This window comes from Phytophthora cinnamomi (genome assembly GCF_018691715.1).
Source record: "Phytophthora cinnamomi strain GKB4 chromosome Unknown Contig19, whole genome shotgun sequence".
Lineage (NCBI taxonomy): Eukaryota > Oomycota > Peronosporomycetes > Peronosporales > Peronosporaceae > Phytophthora > Phytophthora cinnamomi.
Window position 1 is genome coordinate 438,985 of NW_027150952.1, and position 23,093 is coordinate 462,077.

Consider the following 23,093-nt stretch of genomic DNA (forward strand, 5'->3'; position numbering starts at 1 on the left):
CGTGCATTGTGGGAATATGCAATAGGACATGCTGAAGGACATTGAATAGACCGGATTGCAGAGGGCAAGGCCAGCGACCTTGTCCATCGCGATAACGGATTTAACCCCGCGTGTGATAACAGCTTGCAGACGACGTAAACGAGCGACGGCAGGAACTTTGTATTTGAAGTCGTTAGTTAGGTGATTGACTACAATAAAAAAGATAAACATTAGTAGAGGTTCTCGTCACCGAAATGACATGCGGCGGGGTTGATATGTGTCACATGAATGCAGTGTAAACAAACTCTACATAATCTATGTGCTTACTGTTCTGCCTCGTGGCCGCACTTCGAGCATTATTTTATCCTGCAATAGTGATATTGTCCCTTTCCAGATCTTCAGTTATGCATGTCACGAGGACACGCCCCCACTGTACGTGGTACTGTATGATGGCGTCCATCCTGTGCAAATAAACATATGCTAAGTACTTGTGGAGCCGCTACGTGTTGTGTGATGTCGGAATTGTTGCAGGGCCTTGCCCACAACGACAAACCCTCACTTTCCAACTCAGTCGCCGTAAACGACTAGTACTTCAGGAGTTACCAAGAGCAACAACTCGGGTCATGTATGTAGTGCTGCTCCTGGCAGCCACTCTGACCGCCAGTGTGAAGGCTCCTTTGGTGTCTACCGCCTCGACGATGGTGCATTCCCAGCCCCAATCGAACTATTGCTTTCGAACGGCCGGAGTGGAAGGGAAACAAAGAGATCGCTCAGGACGGAGAAGTTCGAGGGCGAAAACGACGACAGCGAAGAGGGAGCGGTGAATTTAACTTCTTTACGAAGGTCAAAAACGTGTTCAAGCCGAAGGAATCGTCGAAGGCACCGTCGAAGGTGGCGCCGACAGTAATGACGACGGAGGAGGCGCGGCTCCAGGCTCAGCTTGACGAATTGATTGTAATGGGGAAATCTACCGACGAACTCTTCTCTTTATTGAAGCTTGATACAGCGGGTTCCAAGACACGTCCCTGCCGATTTACTTAAGTATGTGAAATTCAGCGAAGTCATGAGCAGGAAGGCGGGAAACATGGACGACATCACTAAAGCACTACAGCGACAAAGATCTGACGAAGCTGAATCAGCATTGCTGATTAACGCTGGGTTGAAGAGATCGGATAGACTTATCAGTCCCCCCCCCCCTCCCTAAGATTGCGAATGACCAGTGCACTTGTTGGCTGCGCGAAGGTAAAACGCAGCGAGAAGTTCACAAGCTGCTGAAGGGCGGGAAGACAATGACGGAAGCTAACCGGGCACGTATCTTGGCGAGTTCAACCAGAAGTATAAGAACGCTGCTTCATAGCCCCTAAATGTACTGTACTGCACAATCTAGCAAATCAACTGCGTTTGCTTTTTCAAGGGCGATGCGTCATCTATGCCAGATCAGGTGCATCTCAAGGGCAATATCTATCATTTTGTTCAGGATAACTCGAGCTCTAGTTCTCTCGAACGCAGTAGCGGCGCCGGCTGCGGATGAGCAACAGTTCGTGGTACAACAGTTGCGCGAGGCAGACACATGAGAGCACCGTTCCAACCTCCAAAAGAACGAAAACCGGTCCCCACGAGCAGACTTGCACACAACGAGGGCTCTTCGGGTCGCAGCCTTTCGGCTCGTATTGGCAGTTTGCCAAATATCCCACGAGATATTGGACCAGAGCTGCACCGACGCTTCCAGTACCATCGATGATACCCGTTACAGTCGAAAGTGCCTCTGCGTTGCCACGGATGCTCTCGTGAGTGCCTAGATCTGCCGAGATGGCGGTGCTGATTAGGTTAGCTGGGCCGCCCAGCATAAAACCCGACACCAGTAGTAGCAGAGCTGTCATGTCGTACGAGGCTCCATCCATGAAGTACAAGGTAATGCTGGCAAGAATGACAGCGTGAAATAATTAGCAAATGATCCAAATGAAACAAAAAGAACGAGGCATCTCGTACCAGGAGAACAGTAGCATCGTCACTACGACCGGTGATCTGACGCCCATCCTGTCCGAGACCATCCCGCCGACAAAGCCACCAAAAATTTGGCCGGCGTCGTACAGCATCTGGAGGAATGATGAGCCAAGCTATTAGACATCTACAACCGAAGTTGTCTGACAAATAAAACGTGTACGAACCGAGAACGAGTCAGCCTGGGAGTTCTCCATGTGCAGCGACACCGTCAGATAAAACGGGATCCAGAAGAACAGCGCGTAGTTGACCGACTTGAGGCAGGCGTACGACATGGAGTACGGCAGGACCTGTTCAACCACACCATAGGTCGCAACACATTAGCCATCGGCCATTTATCAACACAAGCGCCGCATCCCTTGTGACCGACTCACCCCGGGGATGCACCAGGCCTCGAAGAAGCCGATGCCCTTGCGCTTGCTCTCCTCCTCAGTGTCATCGGCGGCGTCCTCATCGTCCCTCTTCTTGGCCACCTCAGGCTTGGCCTCCTCGAGCGCTTCGTGGCGGTAGGGCACGTCCTTCGGGTCTGGGTACAGGAACAGGTGCACGAGCAGCCCGTGGAAGGCCACGAGCGCCGCCGCCACCACGAGCGCCAGCTTCCAGGCCAGCGTCTTGTCGAAGAGCGCGAACATGGCGGCCACGAGCGCCGTGCCCACGATGTTGCCCAGGCAGGCGTTGCCGCTCCAGACGCCGAGCACGGCGCCGCGCTCGCGCTGGTCGAACCAGCGGCCCATGACGGCCACGTTGGCGGGCCAGCCGCTCGACTGGATGAGCCCATTGAGCCCCCAGAGCGCGGCGTAGAAGCTCAGCGCGTGCACGTCGGCCAGCGCACCCATTCCGAAGAGCAGCACCACGGCGGCCGTGCCCCACATGCCGCCGGCGATCATGCGGCGCAGGTCGTGCTTGTCGCCGAGCATGCCGCTTCATCATGGTGTTCATAACACGACACTTCACACGTCACATATTCCGTTACGAACAGTTAGACTAACAGTTACGAACCTGATGTACAGCCCCAGCGCGTAGAAGCCCATGAATAGCGTGTCCAGCAGCCCGAACATCTCGGCCTGCTGCTCGCGCGTGTAGACGGACGAGTGCAGCCACTGCTCATCCCCCATCTGGCCCTTGATGGCCGAGAAGCTCTTGCGGCTCGCGTGGAACAGAACGTAGCTGAAGAACGTGAGGAAGAACACGCCGCGCTTGTTGGCCGCGAACTCGCGGCAGCCGCGCGCCGACGCCGCGGACACCGACGCTGCAGACGCCACAGACGCCACAGACGCCTTCACCGCTGCTGCCTTGGCCGGCTTGGGCAGCGCGGGTGCCGCCTTCTTGGCCCCCATTATCAGAACGCTACCTTTTATTACAACACTGTGGGAGAGTTACAGTGTACGAGTTTAAAATGTCTGAGTACAAAATCTGAGTCGATCTGATTACATTTCATGGACTCAGAAACTTCCGGTGAATCTATACAATAATAGAGCGGCTGCATGTACCTAGCTAGATAACCTACAGATCCAAGCGCACAACTAACACCATTACGCAACCCCCCTCCAGATTGAAGATAATAAAACTGGGGATACGACCTCTTTGCGACGCCCCAGTTGAACACGTGGGTTCTTTATATGAAGATGACGAGATACACCCCAGAACATTTCATGCTTTCGGTGTTGACAGCCAGATATGGGTACGATAGGCTATCCAAGATATTTATTACGGCTTCCTGGGTCGGGGAGATGAGGAACATTGCCGTGTACTTGGAGAACGCCATGGTGAAAACGTGGCTGCACCGGGGTGAGACCCCATATGATATTTTTAAGCTGTTGAAACTTGACGACGGAGTGGACAAGCTTCAGACGAACCCGAACGTGAAAATGCTGAGGGCTATGTGCAAATGTTCAACTTGAAGAATATTGCACAGCACACGACCTTGATAGGGATATTCACGGAACTCTATGGGGTCAAGGCTATGTCAAACATGTTGGAGGTGGCGACGAAGGTGTCACGCACGGAAGCCATCTCGACCAAATGGCAGATAGAGTTGAAAAGAGATATGCTCAGGGCTAAAAAGATTCAGTGATTCAAGAGGACTGAACCTACTTACTTAAGTAGTAGAAAATAAACTAAGGCAGATTGTTGCTTTGATATGTGTGCAAGTAAGCTATGTAGCATTTTTTTTCAATTGCTACGCTGTAGTAGAAGATCAAACAAAGTCGTACTACGTAGCAAAGTACAAGTAGGACCTCCCTGATCGCATCGTCGTGGTTGGTCCTTAGCATGCTGTCGGTTTCCTTGCCTACTTTACTCAGACTCAGAGATTTTAAACTTACAGGTTACAAATTTAATTTCAATTTTAATAATAAATTTAATTAAACTTTAACATTTCATTTCTGAGTAAATTATCTGAGTCGGTCTGATTTTACTTTGATGAATACACAACAATTACAACTGAGAGAGATGATGCGCATGGAGCAGGAGGTGACGGCGCGGCGGCCGCTGTCGGCGCGCGCGGGCGAGGATGATGACGCCGAGGGGCTACAGGACGCGGAGACGGACCCGATGGTGGCCGCGGCGCCGTCCGCGCGGCGCGCGCAGCTGGCGGAGAGTTGGCTGCAGCTGGTGCTGGACCGTATCTGGTCGCTTACGTTCCTGGCCGTGGCCAGCCTGGGGCTGTACGAGGCCGACTTCGTGCCGCAGCTGCTGCACGCGCCACACGCGCGCCGGGGCTTCGTGCACCTGGGCGTGCTCTTCGGTTCGCTGCTGGGGCTGTTCGGCGGCTACATCGAGGTGTACCGGGGCGTGGTGCTGGGCGAGCGCGTGCACTACAAGACGGCCAAAACGGCGACCCACGGGATGCTGGCCTCGATGCTGGCGTCTGGCTTCTGGTGCGAATGTATATTACCAGTTTAGTGCATATTGCCTGTTAACGTTATCGTTGTGGATACTGCATGCTGCAGCTTGGCGGTCGGGATGTGGCCCGTGTGGCACTGGCTGACGCTGCCGTACCTGTTCATGTGGTCTTGGGGCGTCGTGGTGCAGCTGGTGGTGGTGTTGCCGCCGGTGCTGCAGCGCCTGGTGTTTGTCGGAGGCTACCTCTGGTTCATGCACGCCTACCTCTCCATGTTCCTGGTTGGGGTGCAGTGAGAGCGACAGATGAACTACAGTAAGTAAGTAACTAACGGAGGACGAGAGGGTCAATTTGGGACGAGATTTTTATTGTCGTGGCTTGTTACAGTGGCGGAGTGCCTATAATGATCGACGATACTGGGTCTAGCTAGCTATACAGGGGATGGAGTGGGCAGTGACGAGAGCATCGGGCACGGATCGCGAGGGTCCACGTGAAGCCGCTTGGACGCGATGACACAGATTTTGCAGCAACTCACAGCGATGGCGTCCGAGCGAGCGAATAAGCGCCGCTTGACTTGGCATTTACTGCACACGCGCTGCTGGCAAATACCGCAGTTGCGGTGCGTCGTTCGGACGAACTTGGACATGGTTGGCTTCTTCCCGCACACGGAGCATGGGTCCGAAGACGTTTTCTGGCGGAAACACTCGCGTTGGTTGAAGTCAGCTACCGGTTCCACAGGTGATGTGATCGTTGACTCGGTGGCGCGAGAGTCCTCCAGCTCTGACTCGTCATACTTCTGATGCGATAAGCACGCAGTGTACTCGGCGCGCTGCAGGGCCAGCAGCGTCAACCGCTTGGCCTCCGCGACCTCCGTGGCGTTGGCAATTGAAAGCATCATCGCGCACATTGCCTCACTGCTCGCCGGGACAGATGATGCGTCTTCCCCCATGTCGAGCATTCCCTTGGAGTAGACGCACACGCTGCGTGAGTCCGCGTCTTGCCGGAAGATGCAGCACATGGTCATCTTGGCTCGAACGATATCGTTGCTTGTGGACAGCTGGGGGTATTCGGCCAAGTCCACACTCTTGATCAAGCGGTAGCCGTAGCGCTCGCCGTGACTGTCCACCCCTGAGCCCATTGACTCAATGGTGCACGCGTCGCGGTAGTTCTCGTGTCGGGCGTCTCCGACCGTCTGGGCGAGGATCCATTTGAGCGCGAGCTGCCTGAACGGGTCGCTATCCGAGCCATGATCTATCGCGGACAGCACGGCGCATTTTTTGACGCGACCTTTATTTTGAAACGCGTTGACCACGTGCATCTCTCTTCGGGTCTTGGCCTGCAGGCCGTAGAGCACATCTTCCAGCGAGCCGTCGATGGTTCCTAGGCAGAAGGCGGTCGGCGCTCGCGCCAGCCCGTTCTCATGAATCGACGATAGCTGGAACTCTTGCTGCTGCACTTTGCTCTTGAACACGCGGAGTCCGTTGTGTCGCTTGACTAACTTCCACTCCTGCGCCACAGGCTCGGGGGATCCCTGTCGACGGTACTCGCACTCGTGAGCCAGAGTCCGAGACACGACGCTGTGGGCCAAGTTGCGGAACGCCTCGACGTCGCCGTCGCGGAGTTTAATTTTCGGCCGGACAATCGGGGGTTCAGGGGTCTTGGCAGTCGACCGGGTTAGACACCACCTCGCCCCGATTTTCTCGCGCATGCTGGCGGGTCGAGGCCGCAGGGTCCGATCACACCGTTGGCCCGAGTCCGGTTGAAGCGTTCGAGCTCGTCGTAGTGCGGTCATCTCGGCCAAATCCATCGTGGCGGCGGCGAAATCGCTATTGCGTACACTTGTACTTTGGAAGTTGCGATCGCTGCGCAACGCTACAATCGCGAGCGAATGGCTTTGCACGAGGCGGACAATTTTTAAATGATTAGCTCCAGGGGAATTGAACTGGATCGGATGCGCCATGGATAGCCGGACGCTGTGTGTTACATGACTTGCGCTTTGGGTAATGGAAGGAGATGGCTACATTTTTTCGCAGGCTTCTGTTGGATGTGGAGTTCCGTACTTAATACTTCACTGCAAATAGACATAATCTCTACACCGTTGCACGGCGTTATCCTAAAAGTCAACACTCAAATTCAAAAAGTGCGTACTACCGGTAAAATTCAAAATATATTCTACATTTTATGCCATCATATAATTATTGTCATTTGAAATGTCATATTCTGATTTTCTACAGTACATACCCCATTTTTTGTCACAAATAATGAACTTATAGTGGAATGCATATGAAAAATTTAAGGTAATGTAGGTCATGAATTTGAGCGCGCACTTTTTGAATTTCAGTGTTGACTTTGAGAATAACGCCGTACAATGGTGTAGTTAACAATGATGAATGGTTCCTCTTACAACACTCCTCCAAACTCAGCCACGAAGTAATGGGTCATCCGGAGCGTGATCTCGGCCATGACTCGTGAGTGTGCGTGCGATAAAGCTGAAACGTGGCACCGCATTGCATTTACAGTATGTTTAGCTGGACATATCACTATCTAGAGGATTGACTGTACCGCAAAATAGCATGTAAACAACTGCACCCAATGTTCGCGACCAAGGTGCAACCTCACGAAACAAAAGTGATACAGGTAATCGCGCCAAGTCTCATTTACTGTATCGGGGTTACACGAAGGTTACCCGAAGGCTACAGAGTGTGGGACACACAGGAGTTATGGGGTCCACATCTTAACCTAAATCAGTAGGAACATCAGTAGGTGCCTTTATAGCAATGGATATACAGTACAAGAGACTAGGGTTCACTATGCTAGATAGTGAGCATCATACATTTACACCAAGACAAAGAGAAATACATTCAGTTTGGGATTTACACTTAAGGATCTTGAGTTGACTCTTGGAGTCCGTAAGGTATACGGACTCGTACGTCGTTCTGGTATTAGAACGACCGCTATCCCTAGCTAAGACTCGGTGAGTCTAACCCGGCTTCCTCTGACGCAAAGCTACGGCGGCCCCGCTGCACTTGGTAGCGCTTGTAGTCAATCCGACACCTGAGTCTGGAAAGACTGACCCTCTGTGAGGATGGAGCAGTTCACTCATTTGCCCCCGAACCAGCAGGAAGCGCTTAAAACGCTACGTCCTTGCTCGGCCCGGAGGGCGTGACGAAACTTGCGCAGCAAGGCCCCGACGCAGTGATGACACGAAGCGGCTCCAGAAAAATTTGCCCAAGTCTCTGCTCAGTGGCCCGACCAGCGACAGGCCCGTAAGACATGCGACGGAAGATCACAAGAGAAGAGCGAAGGCACATGCGAGAAGGAAGGCTCAAGCAAGTCCAGACAGAGTGTAACGGGGTTACACGCACAAGTGGCTACAAGCCACTTATGAATTTAACAGATAGGTTATCTGTTAAAAGTTTTGGATACTTCCTCACCTTGGTGTAAGCCATACCAATGGATACATTGAAATGGACCACCACAATGAGTGGTCCACACCTACCCAAAGATCCTATTGGTAGAAAGCAGCATCTTTCTACCAATCAGAGACATGCATATTAGCGGGGCTCTGACAGCCAGCCGCTGTCAACCCCTTTCATAGATGATAAACAGTTTTAGCAGTTCTAGGAGGAAGATCAATTTACAAACAAATACAGTTCTCATTTTACCTAATCTAAGTCACTTGGAATCCTATATTACTTAACTTATATTTGTGTATTCAAATATAATTAACCTAAGTAAGTACTAAGCACTTACGCTTCCTCATACACGTTGCGCAACGTGTAAGCTAAAGTAGTGAATCAAGTTAGACCCACTACACCTGGTAGCACTTTGTAGTCCGTCCAACGACCGACTGCTTGACGTTCGTACGCGGTGTACGAACGCGGAGCCGAGAACCACATGAGCACGGAGGTGCCCATGGAGAGCTCCAACACGCCTGCAACGCATGTTGCACGCGCTGACTGCCCCCACCTGTCAGATTCAGAGTGGGAGGCCCTCCAACGACTGTCAACAGTCATTGGAGAAGCGGCGATAGCTACAATGCTGCGTACGCTATCGCCGACGGAGCAACATGGTGTTGCTCTGGGGTTCATCATGAAGGAGCAGCGTGACGCTGCTTCCTCAGTGACGGCGTCGTCAGGGACGACACCGCGTGCTCAACCATTAAAGTTGAGCGTAAGCAATTACGTGGGAAGAGAGGGCGAGCCTCTCCTCCGATGGCTTGTCGAACTCGACACAGCCATAGCGGCTCGACGCATCGTCGACCCGCTGTCGAAGGTCGCGTTCGCCATGTCATGTCTTGGCGGACGAGCGAGGAGTTGGGCGTACGGATACCGACTCTCAGATCCTACGTGCTTTAGCACGTACGAGATATTCAAAGAGGAGCTCAAACAAGCGTTTGAGCCCCCGCAAAACGAGTTCCGGTCGAGGGCGGAGTTCCTCGACCTTCAGCAGGGTAAGCATGACGTCCATGCTTACACGCAGCGCGCACGATATTTGGTATCAAATATCGTGACTAACCCGATTGACGAGGCGACCAAGGTCGTAACGTTCATGAAGGGACTTAGAGATGGGCCTGTGAAGACCTATCTCTTCCGAGAGTACCCGAGTACTCTCGAAGCTGCGATTACTCTTGCCATGCAAGAAGAGTTTAGCCTGCGGCAGGCTAAACTGCATGTGAACGTGCCGAGGCCGCAACCGCGCCCGGTAGCGAGGCCGGGAGGTCCAGAACCAATGGACCTCTCGAATGCAACAACTGCTGGTTACCAGCAACAGGGAGGTAACGTGCGATGCTTCCGTTGCGGAAGGATCGGTCACTTTGCACGGGAGTGCACAGCTCCCATGCCCCCTGGAGGTGGCCGTCGTGGCGATGCTAGGCATCGCCGCGGACCAACAAAAAACGCGAACATCCAGTAGGCGCGGTACTGGTAATACAGCCACGCGTGCCGACATCGGGCACGCGACACTGAGGACTGCAGCCCCCAGTGAGACCAGCTCTCACTGCAAGAAACAAGATGACAGGCCGAACCTAGTCATCTTGAAGGTTTACTCGAAGAGAGCGAGTGACTCTCTTCGAGCTTTGGTAGACTCAGGCGCGTCGAACAACTTTGTTCGACTACGAAGCCTGTCGAGACTTGACTTCGAGGAGGTAGATACACCTCGAAGTCTTCTGGAGGTACGATTGGCAACAGGTGCCATCGTAAAAACCGAGAAGCGCGTCGTGAACGTGCGCTTCTCATACAAACAACAAGTGTTTGTCGAACACTTTATCGTCCTGGACCTGGACGATAAGTTCGACGTAGTAATGGGCATGCCGTGGCTTGCACGGCATGATCCGGTGATAGACTGGAAGAAGCGCACGCTCGTGCGCTTCGGACGCGACAGCGGAACAGAGCGCGATGGCCCTGTTACCGCAGCGCACGCACCAGCAGGTGCGCGCGGCTCACCAGTCGAGACAGCGCTTAGTGCTGCTGTCCCGGAGTGCCCAAGAAGTGCGCGAGGGCGCGCACAAGTGAGACCAACGTCGGCAATGCTGCCGACGTCGGAAGAAAAAGATGTGTTGGTTCCGGGAACCAACACCCACGTTCAAGCGTGTAAGGGACAGTCCCTGACCCGAAGAGGTCAGGTCGACAACGACGCGTCGGCTCCGGGAGCCGACGCACCCTCGGTCATGAGGGGCTCCGCCAATGAATGGCGTCGAGGTGACTAAGGCGTGTCAACTCCGGGAGTTGACGCTGCAAACAGTGCGGACGGTTGCAAACGTACCGCACTGACGCAATTTGCATGCTGTCGTGCAGCCGGGCTGCACGACGAAGCGCCATGCGGTCAAGCCAGGCTTGATACCGCGCGCCCGCGGACAGGGTCCGCCGGCGAACGACTGTCCACGGCCGGGCCTGGACAAGAAGAACAACTGTGCGGAGCCGGGCTCCGCACAACAAGAAAAGACGGCGCAAGCGGAAAACGCTGCGCAAGTCTCGGTCCGGGACCGAGACGCAACAAGAGCAGTCTGCTGGGCAGACTGCGGCGGTGACGCCGAATGTCAAGACGCTAAGCGTCTTGACGCGCACCGATACTGGATTCCAGTATCGTGACATGGAACTCGCTAGTCCTCCGACGACGGCGTCGGAGTTGACTTCGCTTCCAGCCATGAGCTGGAAGCGCTTCACGCGACTTGCACGATGGACGCATCGAGCAAGTCTGCGTTCTTCGGACAGCGAAAGAACGGAGAGCGAGAGCGAAGAGCTGAGGCAGCTCTTCATGGGAAGTACCACTGAGAGTGAAGACACTCTCAGTGCGAAGACGAAGCGAGAGTGCTTCGAGGAACAAGGTTGGGACTCGCTGAAGTCGAGTCCCTATTACGAATTGTTGAGGGAGTACAAAGACGTACTCCCGGAAGAGATTCCTGCGGAGCTTCCGCAGGATAAGGGCATTCAGCACGAGATTGATCTCGTGCCGGGCACGAAGTACTGTGTCACGCGGCAGTGGCCACTGCCGCGAGAGCAAGTGAAAGCGATCGACGACTTCTTTGAAAGTCGTCGTAAAGCAGGACAAGTGCGGGAATCAAAGTCCCCGCACAGTGCTCCGACGTTCTGTGTCAAGAAGCCACAGGGCGGATGGCGCATCGTTCATGCCTACAACAAGCTGAACGATGCGACAGTACCGGCGCAGACGCCGATACCTCGAAAAGATGTTATCATCGATTCGATGGCCGGGAGCACCGTTTACAGTGCTCTCGACTTGCGAGATGGATTTTATCAAATCCTAATGCGTGCGAGCGATATCCCTCTCACGGCAGTGAGCACGCCAAGCGGCATGCTCTGGGAATGGCTAGTAATGCCACAGGGGCTTAAGAATGCCCCTGCGACTTTCAACAGGTGCGTGACGCACTTGTTGCGCTCGGTGCGCGACTTCGCACCGAGCTACTTCGATGATGTATTCATCCACAGCCGGGCTGTGGACGGAAATACCGACGTAGAGATGCACAGGGTGCATCTCCGGAAGCTACTTGAGCTTATGCGAAAGCATAAGCTCTACGCGAACCTGAAGAAGTGTATCTTCGGGGCGAGCGAGATACCCGTCCTCGGGTGTCTCGTAGGGAAGAATGGTGTTCGACCTGACCCGGAAAAGGTCAGAGTGATCAATGAATGGCCAACGCCTTCAAGTGTCAAGGAACTGAGGCAGTTCCTTGGCCACGTACTTGTGCAAGTACGTGGAGGACTATGCGGGCAAGATCCGCCCGCTGTCACAGCTTCTTAAGAAAGAAGCTGTGTGGAATTGGACACCCGATTGCCAAAAGGCATTCGATGCAGTCAAGCGGGGCTTGACTGAGGCGCCGATCTCGGCAGTGGCTGACCAAGATCGCCCATTTCACGTAGTGTGTGACGCATCCGATTTCACGATCGGATGCGCGTTAATGCAGCACGATCACGAGGGCCGTGATCGTGTCGTCTACTACCAATCGCGTCAGCTGAAGCCAGCTGAGCGCAACTATCCGGTGCATGACAAGGAACTCCTTGCCATGAAGTATGCACTCGCAAAGTTCCGAGTGTACTTGCTTGGAAGTAGACCATTTGTGGTCTACACCGACCATGCTTCACTGCGCACCGCAGTGAAGTCGCCACACATTTCACAAAGAATGGCGAGATGGCTCTCATTCTTTGCGGAGTATAACTTCCGGGTCGAATACAAACCCGGAAGATTGGACGTGGTGGCCGACGCGTTATCACGTCGGCCGGACTATGCAGAAGCTGTTGACGTCAATGCCATTGACACCATGCGATCGAGCAAACCCACATCACCTCTGTTGGATGATGTGAAGGCCGTGTACACGCACGACGCGGACGCGAAGCTCTTGCTGGCCTATGGCACAGCGCCTTCTGACAAGTCCCGTCAGAAGCTGCCCAAGCACCTTCGAGCGCGTGCACACCGCTTTCGTGTGCACGAAGGACTGATACTTTACAACGCAGTCGACGACAACGCGGATCGCGTTGTCGTGCCGAATGACCATGACCTGCGACTCAGGATCATGTACGAGTGTCATGATGCCCCGACTGCGGGACATCTCGGACGTGAGAAGACTTACGTCCTTCTCACGCGCGACTTCTACTGGCACCACCAGTATAAGTGAGTGCGCAAGTACATCCGTGCTTGCGAGGTATGCCAACGCGTAAAGCCTGCGCCATTCGCACAGGCTCCTTTACAATCACTACCGACTCCGTCGGAGTGTTGGAAGTCCATGTCATTGGACTTCATCTTTGGTCTTCCCCCGGACAGCGGAGGGAACACCGGTGTTGTGGTCTTTGTAGACCGTTTCAGCAAGATGGTACATCTTGCTGCGGTGCCAGCAGAGGTGACCGCGAAGCAGACGGCCCGTCCGCTCGTCGACATGGTGTTCAAACACCATGGCATGCCGTCCGACATCGTGTCGGACAGAGACCCGCGCTTCACAGCGCACCTATGGCAAGAAGTGTTTACACTTCTTGGGAGCCAGCTTTCCATGTCGACTGCGGATCATCCGCAGACGGACGGTCAAACCGAGCGCGTGAATCGCGTGCTCGTCGATATGTTGAAGAGCTACGCTCACTCGTTCCAATACTGGAGCGAGTGTTTATCGATGGCAGAGTTTGCCATCAACAACTCAGTGCATGCCTCGACCGGGCATACACCGTTCTACGTGAATGCCATGCGGCATCCACGCCTACCGAGTTTACTCGGAGTGATGGCTCCCACTTTAAGTGGGGGAGGATCTACGACTGCGATACAGCAGCCGCAGAAAACCGCTGACACTTGCACAGTGTCAGCTGCAACAATGGACAAACCACATGAGTCTGCGCAGGGCGCAGACTCCCCCAACAACAAGGCCAACGACCACGGGTCTGCGCAGGGCGCAGACACCGCAAAGAACCACGCAGAGGCCGGGCCTCTAGCGGAGAGCGAGCTGAATGACTTCAGCTCGGATGCAATCAGTTTCATCACCAAAAGACAAGCCGTGATTCGGTTTGTCCAAGACACTATAGCAGCTTCTGTTGATCAACAGAAGCTGAACGCAGACAATGCGGGCAGAGGCAACACAAATGAATTTAAAGTTGGTTCATTAGTTTTGTTAGCTACACAAAACCTGCCTAGACATACAGTTCGGATTTCGGAGCAAGCAAGCTTGCTCCGCGCTTCATCGGGCCGTTCACTGTGTTGGCACGGCACGGCAACGCATACACGCTAGACATACCGTCTAGCATGCGCCTCCATCCGACCTTTTACGTCGGACGGCTGAAGCCATACCGGCAGCACGAGCCATCTAGCTCGGCTGACCCGAAGCCTCGGCAGGAGCCGAGGCAGAAGCGGAGGACTTGGCCTCGGCGACGAGCAGTCTCTCCTCCCCTCTCGACCTGGATATTCGAGGCGGTCTGCGAGACCACCGCGACTTGGGCCTTCTGGTTCGCCAGCTCCTGTTTCAGGGCGGCGAACTCAGCGCCCTGCAGACGCTCCACGGCGGTCACCCGGTCGTGGAGAGACGCATACTGATCAGCCGGGGCTGATCATACCCGGGCGTGTTCCCACCCCGCCACCGCCGATCCGTGACGCCCGCGGCTCAACCCGCTGGATTGTTGAGCGGATTGTTGACCATAGTATCCCGAAAACGAACCCTCAAGGGCCTCGTTTTCGTATTCGTTGGAGAGGATTTCCTCCCCATCGAGATACATGGGAGCCGCGGAACGTCTTGCTGGAGGACGTTCCGGAAATGGTGAGGGCGTACGAAGAGCAGTACGCGCTGGCGCAGCGGAAATAACACGAGCGCTGCGATCATCGCTAGCGCCCGAACCCTCACGTGCTAAGAACTTAGCACGGAGCTCTTTGAGACTCTCGGGCACACGGAACGACGTGTACACGTTCAGGTCGCGGTCGCTCAAGCGGACCGCGCCTGGAAAGCACTTCGTGCACTGAAAGCCCTCGGGCACAGCGCACGGCACGTTTGCCTCCTCAGCAGCAACATGAAGTTGCTCCAGCTTTCCACGCTTCGAGTACGTCTCGAAGCGATCACGCGCTTGCTTAATCCGATCACGGTAAGCCCTCGGCCTCTTGTTGAAGTTCTCAACAAAGGCGTTCCAGCTTTGACAAAGTGCCTGCCATTCGGGCACTTTGCTGCGAGAAGAGGTCTTCTTGCTTTGAAACCATCGGAGCTCATGAAAGAGTCCGATGTAGTAATCGCGCCTTTGATGCGTTTCCGCATCAAAGTGCAGCTCGGCAGCCACAGCGTCATCTTTGATGGCGCTGCATACGTACAGCGGCACCTCATTCGGAGGTACCGAGTTCCCAAATCGGTCCGCGATCTCGGACGCGGACGGCATCCACGGATCGCGCGCTGCAGGCGCAGCGCGCGGAGAGCCTTGAGCTTTGACATCACGCGCTGCAGCAGCAGCGCGCGGAGTACTGAGAGCCCCAGCGGAAGTGAGTGGGGTATCGCTCTCAGTACGCGAACGCTTCGAACTCGAAGCGTCCGATTCGTCCCCTTCACGCGGGCGAATGTTCTTGGCATGAGGGTCGAGCGATTCGCTCGACACTGAGTCTTTGCGCTTTGAGGGCGAGTCCTCCTCGCCCTCCATATCTTCATCGTCGTCGTCGAAGTCGACGACGTCGCCATACTTCGCCTTCTGGCGCTCAAAGTAGTCATCGATGGAGAGATGACTCTCCACCGCCTTCGGGTTCTTCTTCTGGGGCGCGCTCATCGTTGAATGAGCGCGGGTTTCTTCTCCAAACGCGGAGAATTGACGAATGGTCAATTCAGAAGATTGACGTGCGGAGACCCAGCGCGTCTAACCTTAAGGCGGGGATGGTGCAGCGGGGTTACACGCACAAGTGGCTACAAGCCACTTGTGATTTTAACAGATATCATATCTGTTAAAAGTTTCTAGATACTTCCTCACCTTGGTGTAAGTCACACCAATGGATACATTGAAGTGGGCCACCACAATGAGTGGTCCACACCTACCCAAAGATCCTATTGGTAGAAAGCAGCATCTTTCTACCAATTAGAGACGTGCATATTGGCGGGGCTCTGACAGCCAGCCGCTGTCAACCCCTTTCATAGATGATAAACAGTTTTAGCAGTTTTAGGAGGAAGATCAATTTACAAACAATACAGTTCTCATTTTACCTTAAACTAGCTACTTGGTGTTTTATTTGACTTATATTATACTTGTGGACTCAAGTATAATTAATTCAAATTATTAATAAACTCCTACGCTTCCTCATACATGTAGCGCGACGTGTAAGCTAAAGTAGTGAGCCAAAGTAGGCCCACTACAGGTGTCTCCATCGGAAGTTCAAGTGAAAGCGTATGTGGCTGACCAAGTGCGACGATGGGAGAGGGACGTCTCCGAAAGAAGTGTTCCTCCGAACATCAAGTATGAATGGCCTCAAGCTCATTTAGATTCAACGGCTTACATGTCTGCTATCCTGACTACCTCTGAGTATTTACGGAAGCGGACGTCGATGGCCGTGGAGGCGGACGCTTGGATCGCCGAGATGGAGCTGACACGTCGGACGTTTGGGGTCACCCGAGACTGGACGGCTGCGACGATTCCGGTCGGACTCTTCTCCCCACGCGAGTGTGTTGCGGTCCTTCAGACGCAACTGTTCGAGTCCGGCTTCAATTTTCTGAACTTGGTTCCTGGCTGGTTCCGGACGCGAGCCAACAAGGCACATCCGGGCTTGGTCCGCCACGTCGTCGAAGAGATGCTCCTGCTGCTGTCCGTCGAGATGGCCGAGCTGAAGCAGCTGATGACCAAGGCGTCCGAAGTCCAAGCGTAGACGACTCGCCCCGAACGACCGCGTCGTGACTCGGCTGCACCGGAGCTTGACGCGGAGATGACCGATCACGTAGTCGAGCTTCTGGGACGCGGCTACATCCGGATGCTCAAGGTGTCTGGACTCCAGACGCCACGAAGTCCAAGAAGCCCCGCGGTGAGTGAGCCTGGACCCAAGAGCGTCCAACGTGTGCCGGCGCTCGCACCTCCGTCGTCCATCCCGACGCCTGAGTCCCCGCAGTCGTGTCGTCGTCCGCTTTCCGAAGTCTGGAAGGCGTTCAACCTGGCAGTGTGGCGTCCGGTCCGGATGCCTCGGTGAAGTCGGAGTCTCGAGCATCGTCAAGCCTCTTCGGGACGTCAGGTGGCTCGGACGAGTCGATTGCTAGCGCCACGTCCGGATCGCGAACCTCGAGGGACAGCTCGTCCGGATCTTCGGGACTGAGCTGGGGTCGGGACGCTGGATCACACATGCCGGCCGTTCCGATGGCGATGACTGCCCAGGCGCTTGGTGGTGTGGCTCCGGCCGAATCCGCGATGGTCATGTACGTCACCCAGGAAGCTCTCCCTCCGAACCCGGTGCGCATGGATCAGGACGATGTCGTTATGTCGGAGTCCAAACGATCGCACGCCCGGGGACGGAGGTCGAAGGCATTCCGACGTCGCTCCAAGCGCCGAAGTCCGTCGCCATCCGAAAGCACCAGCAGCGACGATGACAGCCGACGCCGCAGGTCCAGTCGACGCTCCCCGTCCGAACGCTCGTACCGCTCGGGACAATCATATGCTTCAGCCAGTTCTGGAAGCACGCAAGTCGCCTTGATCACCATGTTCCAGGTGCAGGAGGCGGTCGCCCGGACGGAGAAGTATCAGGACTCCGCGCTCGAGAAGCTGAATGCCAAGCTGGACTTGGAAGTCGCTCGGAGGTTCGGACCCCCGGCTCGGGACACACCTGCGAAGGTGGAGTCCACCCGGAGCCCGGCCGACGACGCTTGGACACGCCGCGAGGCGGAGACCCGGGACGCCGCTCGACTGGAAGCCGCGCGTCTGGAACGCGAGCGTGCGGACGCACTCCTGACACAGTACCGTGTCCAGACGGAGGCATGTCAGGCCGAAGAAGCGCAGAGCGTGACGGCCATGATGGAGTCCTTGCAGCGCGAGCTAGAAGACATGGGCCCAGGAGCGAGATGCGGCCAAGAATGTCCAGAAGTTTCTGACTGGACAGTTACGCGACCTTCGCGCAACATCCGCCCAGACGCCCCCGCGACCAGTCGCGTCCGGACCTCATCCGGCAACCGGGGACCCTTATACGGCAACAGAGAATCCAGTGGCGACCAGTCGCCGGGTTCTGTATCCAGAATCAGGTGGCGTAATCAGTGATGACGTAATCAAGGATGACGCCACCCGGACCTCTACGAACCTCTACGAACCTCTACGAATTCCTGGCCGCCCAGCTCCGTGCGACACTCAGCGCCGCCGCCAAGGCTGACGCCGCGCCGCCGCCAAGGCTGACGCCGCGCCGCCGCGCGTCAAGACCGAGAGCGCCCCCGACGTCCCAGCACGTGGAGACGCCGACGCGCGCCCTGAACGGAAGGCGCGGGCGGAGGGCGTGCCGCAGCGCAAGGCGCAAGCTGGCTCGGCGAGGCGGGCGAAGTCTGCGAGTGGCAAGTCGACAGAGCGAGGGGGGGGAGAGGCCTCGTCCCGCAGAGAGAAATCGAGGAAACCTCCAAGCACCGTGGTGATCCGGATAGTTCCGATTCTGGCTCAAGCTCCGACCGGAGTTCTTCGGACTCCGACAGCTCCGATAGCTCGTCGTTTGAAGATGTCGCCCCTAACGCACCGACTGTTGCAGGACCTGGAGGGACGCTATTCACGTTCCGGCCGTATGTGAATGCGAACAGTCTGGAGGACTTCGACGAGGAGGCGTCGCTGGCGGTCCGGACAAGTGGCTGGAGAGATTCCAGATCATCGTGGCTCAGGGCGGATGGACGGATAAGGTCAAGATACACGAGATGAAGCTCAAGTTGTCCGCCGCCGTCCGGAACTGGCGCGCAAACCTCAGTTCGAAGGTGAGGCGAGACTGGAAGAAGTTCCTGAAGGAATTCCGTGAGATGTATTGCAAAGCAAAGACCTCAGACTCCGAACGCTACTACACGATGGTTCAGAGGAAGTCCGAAAGCCCGCTAGAATTTTACTATCACCTGAACAAGGTGGCAGATAAGGCGGGTATCGACTTCGACTCGTCGTCCAAGCAGCGGGAACGTCATCTGAAGGTGTTCACGAAGAAGCTTTTGGACTCACGCCTTCGAACGACGTTGCAAGGCCAACGCATCCGGAGACTACGTGACTTGGAGTACGTCCTAAAGCAGCACGAAGAGATGACCCAAGGCGATGACTACGATGCTCCTCCGGCCAAGCGGGACTTCCGGGCGGACAATGTTCCGCACGGACGGTTCCAGTCGAAGCGTTCTGGACGCGGGTATGTGGTTCAGGACGAAGATGTTTCGGACGAAGATGAAGATGATCGGGAAGTGCGTTTCCAGGATGCGGTGGAGGAAGTTCCTTCTACTCCGTCGACGGCAAGTTCGGCTGTTGGAAGTGCGCCGACCGGAGGTGATTCCAGACGAGACGAAGATCGCGTGCAAAATATTTCAAGTACTGTCTTCCGGATTATGGAGAACTCCGGTTGGAGACCGCCTTCGGGCGGAGATTTCCGAACGCTACCTCTGTCTCCTCGTTTCGACACTTCGAACCGCACCAAGTTCTGTGAGTGTAGTGGGTCTAACTTGACTCACTACTTTAGCTTACACGTTGCGCAACGTGTATGAGGAAGCGTAAGTACTTAGTAATTACTTAGGTTAATTATATTTGAATACACAAATATAAGTTAAGTAACAAAAGGATTCCAAGTGACTTAGATTAGGTAAAATGAGAACTGTATTGTTTGTAAATTGATCTTCCTCAAAAATCTGCTAAAACTGTTTATCATCTATGAAAGGGTTGGCAGCGGCTGGCTGTCAGAGCCCCGCTAATATGCATGTCTCTGATTGGTAGAAAGATGCTGCTTTCTACCAATAGGATCTTTTGGGTGTGTGTGGACCACTCACTGTGGTGGTCCACTTCAATGTATCCATCGGTGTGTCTTACACCAATGTGAGGAAGTATCCAAAACGTTTAACAGATAACCTATCTGTTAAATTCACAAGTGGCTTGCAGCCACTTGTACGTGTAACCGTTACACCATCCCCCCTTAAGGTTAGACGCGCGGGGTCTCCGCACGTCAATCTTTGGAATTGACCATTCGTCAATTCTCCGCGTTTGGAGAAGAAATCCGCGCTCATTCAACGATGAGCGCGCCTCAGAAGAAGTCCGCAAAGTCGATGGGGAGTCATCTCTCCATCGACGACTACTCGAACGCCAGAAGGCGAAGTACGGTGACGTCGTCGACTTCGACGACAACGATGAAGACATGGAGGGCGAGGAGGACTCGCCCTCTAAGCGCAAGAATCAGTGTCGAGCGAATCGCTCGACCCTCATGCCAAGAACATTCGCCCGCGTGAAGGGGACGAATCGGACGCTTCGAGTTCGAAGCGTTCGCGTACTGAGAGTGATACCCCACTCGCTTCAGCTGGGGCTCTCAGTACTCCGCGCGCTGCTGCAGCGCGTGATGTTAAAGCTCAAGGCTCTCCGCGCTGCGCCTGCAGCGCGCGATCCATAGATGCCGTCCGCGTCCGAGATCGCGGACCGGTTTGGGAACTCAGTACCTCCGAATGAGGTGCCGCTGTACGTATGCAGCGCCATCAAAGATGACGCTGTGGCTGCCGAACTGCACTTTGATGCGGAAACGCATCAAAGGCGCGATACTACATCGGACTCTTTCATGAGCTCCGATGGTTTCAAAGCAAGAAGACCTCTTCTCGCAGCAAAGTGCCCGAATGGCAGGCACTTTGTCAAAGCTGGAACGCCTTTGTTGAGAACTTCAACAAGAGGCCGAGGCTTACCGTGATCGGATTAAGCAAGCGCGTGATCGCTTCGAGACGTACTCGAAGCGTGGAAAGCTGGAGCAACTTCATGTTGCTGCTGAGGAGGCAAATGTGCCGTGCGCTGTGCCCGAGGGCTTTCAGTGCACGAAGTGCTTTCAGGCGCGGTCCGCTTGAGCGACCGCGACCTGAACGGGTACACGTCGTTCCGTGTGCCCGAGAGTCTCAAGAGCTCCGTGCTAAGTTCTTAGCACGTGAGGGTTCGGGCGCTGGCGATGATCGCAGCGCTCGCTCTACTTCCGCTGTGCCAGCGCGTACTGCTCTTCGTACGCCCTCACCATTTCCGGAACGTCCTCCAGCAAGACGTTCCGCGGCTCCCATGTATCTCGATGGGGAGGAAATCCTCTCCAACGAATACGAAAACGAGCCCCTTGAGGGTTCGTTTCGGGATACTGTGGTCAACAATCCGCTCAACAATCCAGCGGGTTGAGCCGCGGGCGTCACGGATCGGCGGTGGCGGGGGTGGGAACACGCCCCGGGTATGATCAGCCCCGGGCTGATCAGTATGCGCCTCTCCACGACCGGGTGACCGTCGTGGAGCGTCTACAGGCGCTGAGTTCGCCGCCCTAAAACAGGAGCTGGCGAACCAGAAGGCCCAAGTCGCGGCGGTCTCGCAGACCGCCTCGAATATCCAGGTCGAGCTGGGGACCCAGATGAAGGGTTGCTCCAGCGCGTCCGCGCGCTGGAGGAGAGGTTGCTCGTCGCCGAGGCCAAGTCCTCCGCTGCTGCCTCGGCTCCTGCCGAGGCTTCGGGTCAGCCGAGCTAGATGGCTCGTGCTGCCGGTATGGCTTCAGCCGTCCGACGTAAAAGGTCGGATGGAGGCGCATGCTAGACGGTATGTCTAGCGTGTATGCGTTGCCGTGCCGTGCCAACACAGTGAACGGCCCGATGAAGCGCGGAGCAAGCTTGCTTGCTCCGAAATCCGAAACTGCATGTCTAGGCAGGTTTTGTGTAGCTAACAAAACTAATGAACCAACTTTAAATTCATTTGTGTTGCCTCTGCCCGCATTGTCTGCGTTCAGCTTCTGTTGATCAACAGAAGCTGCCATTGTGTCTTGGACAAACCGAATCACGGCTTGTCTTTTGGTGATGAAACTGATTGCATCCGAGCTGAAGTCATTCAGCTCGCTCTCCGCTAGAGGCCCGGCCTCTGCGTGGTTCTTTGCGGTGTCTGCGCCCTGCGCAGACCCGTGGTCGTTGGCCATGTTGTTAGGGAGTCTGCGCCCTGCGCAGACTCATGTGGTTTGTCCATTGTTGCAGCTGACACTGTGCAAGTGTCAGCGGTTTTCTGCGGCTGCTGTATCGCAGTCGTAGATCCTCCCCCACTTAAAGTGGGAGCCATCACTCCGAGTAAGCTCGGGAGGCGTGGATGCCGCATGGCATTCACGTAGAACGGTGTATGCCCGGTCGAGGCATGCACTGAGTTATTGATGGCAAACTCTGCCATCGATAAACACTCGCTCCAGTATTGGAACGAGTGAGCGTAGCTCTTTAACATATCGACGAGCACGCGATTCACGCGCTCGGTTTGACCGTCCGTCTGCGGATGATCCGCAGTCGACATGGAAAGTTGGCTCCCAAGAAGTGTAAACACTTCTTGCCACAGATGCGCTGTGAAGCGCGGGTCTCTGTCCGACACGATGTCGGACGGCATGCCATGGTGTTTGAACACCATGTCGACGAGCAGACGGGCTGTCTGCTTCGCGGTCACCTCTGCTGGCACCGCAGCAAGATGTACCATCTTGCTGAAACGGTCTACAAAGACCACAACACCGGTGTTCCCTCCGCTGTCCGGGGAAGACCAAAGATGAAGTCCAAAGACATGGACTTCCAACACTCCGACGGAGTCGGTAGTGATTGCAGTGGAGCCTGCGCGAATGGCGCAGGCTTTACGCGTTGGCACACCTCGCAAGCACGGACGTACTTGCGCACCCACTTGTACTGGTGATGCCAGTAGAAGTCGCGCGTGAGAAGGACGTAAGTCTTCTCACGTCCGAGATGTCCCGCAGTCGGGGCATCATGATACTCGTACATGATCCTGAGTCGCAGGTCATGGTCATTTGGCACGACAACGCGATCCGCGTTGTCGTCGACTGCGTTGTAGAGTAGCAGTCCTTCGTGCACACGAAAGCGGTGTGCACGCGCTCGAAGGTGCTTGGGCAGCTTCTGACGGGACTTGTCAGAAGGCGCTGTGCCATAGGCCAGCAAGAGCTTCGCGTCCGCGTCGTGCGCATACGCGGCCTTCACATCATCCAACAGAGATGATGTGGGTTTGCTCGTTCGCATGGCGTCAATGGCATTGACGTCAACAGCTTCTGCATAGTCCGGCCGACGTGATAACGCGTCGGCCACCACGTTCAATCTTCCGGGTTTGTATTCGACCCGGAAGTTATACTCCGCAAAGAATGAGAGCCATCTCGCCATTCTTTGTGAAAT

General features: G+C 55.2%; 3 protein-coding genes across 3 annotated transcripts; 1 reads left to right on the forward strand and 2 right to left on the reverse strand.

The window, feature by feature from the left end:
- Positions 1-1,469: 1,469 nt before the first annotated feature.
- On the reverse strand, positions 1,470-3,317 carry IUM83_13040 (Sugar phosphate exchanger; the record flags this gene model as incomplete). The annotated part of the gene is made up of 5 exons (XM_067937697.1): positions 1,470-1,896; positions 1,969-2,075; positions 2,148-2,270; positions 2,355-2,901; positions 2,980-3,317. The coding sequence occupies 5 exons, from the start codon at positions 3,315-3,317 to the stop codon at positions 1,470-1,472; spliced, it is 1,542 nt and encodes a 513-aa protein (XP_067795813.1).
- Positions 3,318-4,431: 1,114 nt separating this feature from the next.
- Positions 4,432-5,118, forward strand: IUM83_13041 (uncharacterized protein; the record flags this gene model as incomplete). Its single annotated transcript, XM_067937698.1, has 2 exons — positions 4,432-4,859; positions 4,932-5,118. 2 exons carry the CDS (start codon positions 4,432-4,434, stop codon positions 5,116-5,118), a joined length of 615 nt encoding a protein of 204 aa, XP_067795839.1.
- A 134-nt stretch (positions 5,119-5,252) lies between these two features.
- On the reverse strand, positions 5,253-6,530 carry IUM83_13042 (uncharacterized protein; the record flags this gene model as incomplete). Its single annotated transcript, XM_067937699.1, has 1 exon — positions 5,253-6,530. One exon carries the CDS (start codon positions 6,528-6,530, stop codon positions 5,253-5,255), a length of 1,278 nt encoding a protein of 425 aa, XP_067795811.1.
- Between the last annotated feature and the right edge of the window lie 16,563 nt (positions 6,531-23,093).